General features: G+C 71.2%; 1 protein-coding gene across 1 annotated transcript; it reads right to left on the reverse strand.

Moving 5' to 3' along the window:
* Nucleotides 1-6: 6 nt before the first annotated feature.
* Nucleotides 7-2274, reverse strand: BTBD19 (BTB domain containing 19; the record flags this gene model as incomplete). The annotated part of the gene is made up of 5 exons (XM_025207161.1): nt 7-168; nt 285-353; nt 583-642; nt 1494-1547; nt 1981-2274. Coding segments are annotated over 5 exons (639 nt in total), but the record flags the coding sequence as incomplete, so codon positions are not given.
* Between the last annotated feature and the right edge of the window lie 318 nt (nt 2275-2592).

The raw sequence follows: 2592 nt of genomic DNA on the forward strand, positions 1-2592 counted from the left end.
TGCGGGCTGGGCCCCCAAGGTCGCCCCGGCACTCACGGCGCTGACGCGGGCCCAGCCCCGCACGGCGGCGATGAGGTCGGGCTCGTCGATGGTCAGGCGGTCGCTGCGCAGCACCGGGACCAGCACCGCCTCCGACAGCTCGTGGAAGCCTCTCGTGCCCACCACGCCCTGCGGCGCCCACCGCCACGTCAGGCTGACCACGGGCCCTGGCCCCGGCCACGCCGAGAGCATCCCCGGCCTCACCTGCCGCAGCCCCCGCGGGGCTAGGCGTCCCCAGCGCCTACCTGGGTGTTGTCCTCGATGAAGGCCAAGCAGCGCTGCTGCAAATCCACCTGCCCGCAGGTCACAGCTGCCTGCCGGGGGGGCACAGCACGATGGAAGTGGGGGCTGCGGGTCGGGAGCAGGGCAGGGGGGCTGCCGGCACCCCCCCAGCCCTGCCGGTGCCCCTCACTCCCCTGCCGCAGCACCCCAAAGCCCTGCCATGGGAAGGTATGGGATCAAGACCCCCTCCCTCCTCGCAGGCCGGCAGCTGGGGACCCCTGGCAGCCTGTGGCCGGCTAGGGGGGGGCCGGGAGTACTTACCTGCAGGGCCTCGCAGGCCGTCTCCACGCTGAGCGTGCCTATCACGAACTCCACGCACAGCTGCGGGCACAGATGGGCCACACTGGGGGTTGCAGCCGGCGGGGGCCCCCCCCCCCCCGGGCAAGGATGGCGAGGCACGGGGAAGCCCTGGCACTGAAAGGGTTACAGTGCAGGGCAGGGGGAGCCCAGGCAGGAAACACCCAGCTCCCCGGGCCCCGCGCCAGGCCCAGAATAGCTGCGGGTGACGCATCTGGCGCTGGGGAGGGGTTCCCCTGACACCTGGACTCACCCCCGCAGTCACATGGCCCCGGTGACTGTTGCTAGGGAAGCCCACACACGTGTCACCGCAGGGGGGCTGCAGGGTCGGGTGGGGGGGGCACCGGCAGCTAGCTTCACTGCCTCGGGCACTTGCCACGTGGCCTGGGCCCCATACTGCTGCCCGGAAGGGTGATCCTCCTTCCAGGTGGGCACCATAGCCTTGGTAAGGAAAGTGAGGCTGCATCTCTGCCTCCACATGGGCTCCCCCCACCCCAGCCCCCGCGTGATGCCCACCCCCACCCAAGGAGGCTTCCCATGTGCTGGGCTCACGTCAGCGTGACTCGGCCACGTCAGCGTGACTCAGAGTCGAGCCGCCCGCGGGACCCAGGTGCCCTGGCAGCCGGCCCACGGCTCCAGGAGTCGGCGCTGAGCGCCCCACAGCCCTGCGCCCCCAGGTAGTGCTAGAGAGGGTCAGCAGAGGGAGAGGGGAAACTGAGGCAGGGCAATGGGGGCTTGGAGGGGAGCCAGGCGTGGCGGTACCCACCTTCCAGATGGAGACAGCCTCACCCTAACCCTAACCCTAACCCTAACCCTCCTCCAGTGTCCCACCGTGCCTTGGCCATGGGGGATGCCAGCCTCCATGGCCCCGTTACCTGCCGCAGGTCGTCCAGCCCGTACTCCACGGACGAGGCCAGCACCTCCAGGGCCTGTGGGCAGAGACACCCCATGACCCCCATGCAAGGGCCTGTGCCCGCGACCCCCCAGCTCCCAGCAGGCGAGCCCGCCGGGGCCTGGAGCCATCCCGGGCTCCCTGCCCCAGGCTGCGAGAGCGCAGCCCCCTGCCCCGATGGGCCCCGGGACCACCAGGAAGGGCAGAGCCTGCCCCTGCCCCACCGCAGCCCCATCCTGGAGACTCCCGCAGCTGCCCAGGGGCTTTCCCGGGCTCTGGAAAAGCCCCGTCTGCCCAGAACCGGGCACCCAGGGCTGCCCCTGCCCGGGCCATCTGCATAGCCGAGACCCCCTGTCCCAAGGTGCTGGAGCCAGGCATGGGGGTCCTGCCAGCCGGCTGGCAGCACCAGTAGGTTATTATCCCCCTCCCCGGCAAACAGGCTGGATCGTGCCCGGCGCCGCGGCACTCACGGTGACGCTGGTGAGGTGCACGCGGTTGGTGTACAGGAACTCGAGCACGGCCAGGAAGGCTTCGGGCTGGGTGCTGCTGAGGGCGATGGGGGCCGGTGCCGGGGCCCCAGGGGCTGGCGGGGGGCTGTCCAGGAGCCCCCGGAGCCCGGGGCAGCGGCAGGAGAGGATGCAGCGGTGAGCAAACACCTCGCGCCTCTCCCGGCCCACGAGGAAGGTCACGTCACTGCGGGGACATGGTGAGAGCCCCCTGCACCGTGGCGCGGAGGATCCCGAAGCTGGCAGGGAGCTGCGGGGTCACATCCAGTCCAAGCCCTGCCCAAAGCAGGATCAGCCCCGTCCAAACCCACCCAGACAAACCCCACGTCCGAGCTCCGAGCAACACGACGCAGCCCCAGGCATCGCCCCCACGCCGGCCCCCAGGCCCCTCCCTGGGCTCCCAGACTAGTCGAGGGGATTTGGGAGCCAAGAAGCTCCGCGCTGGGTGCCCGTGGGTCCTGCGACCTGGGGCTCGCGATGCCCAGGGCTGCCTGTGCACTCAGAGCCCTCGGCCCCGCATGCAGCCACCTCTGGGGTGCAACCGTGGCAGCAGGGCCGGGGGGCTCTGGGGGGTAT

Source organism: Alligator sinensis, unplaced genomic scaffold, assembly GCF_000455745.1.
Source record: "Alligator sinensis unplaced genomic scaffold, ASM45574v1 scaffold781_1, whole genome shotgun sequence".
Classification (NCBI taxonomy): Eukaryota; Metazoa; Chordata; order Crocodylia; family Alligatoridae; genus Alligator; species Alligator sinensis.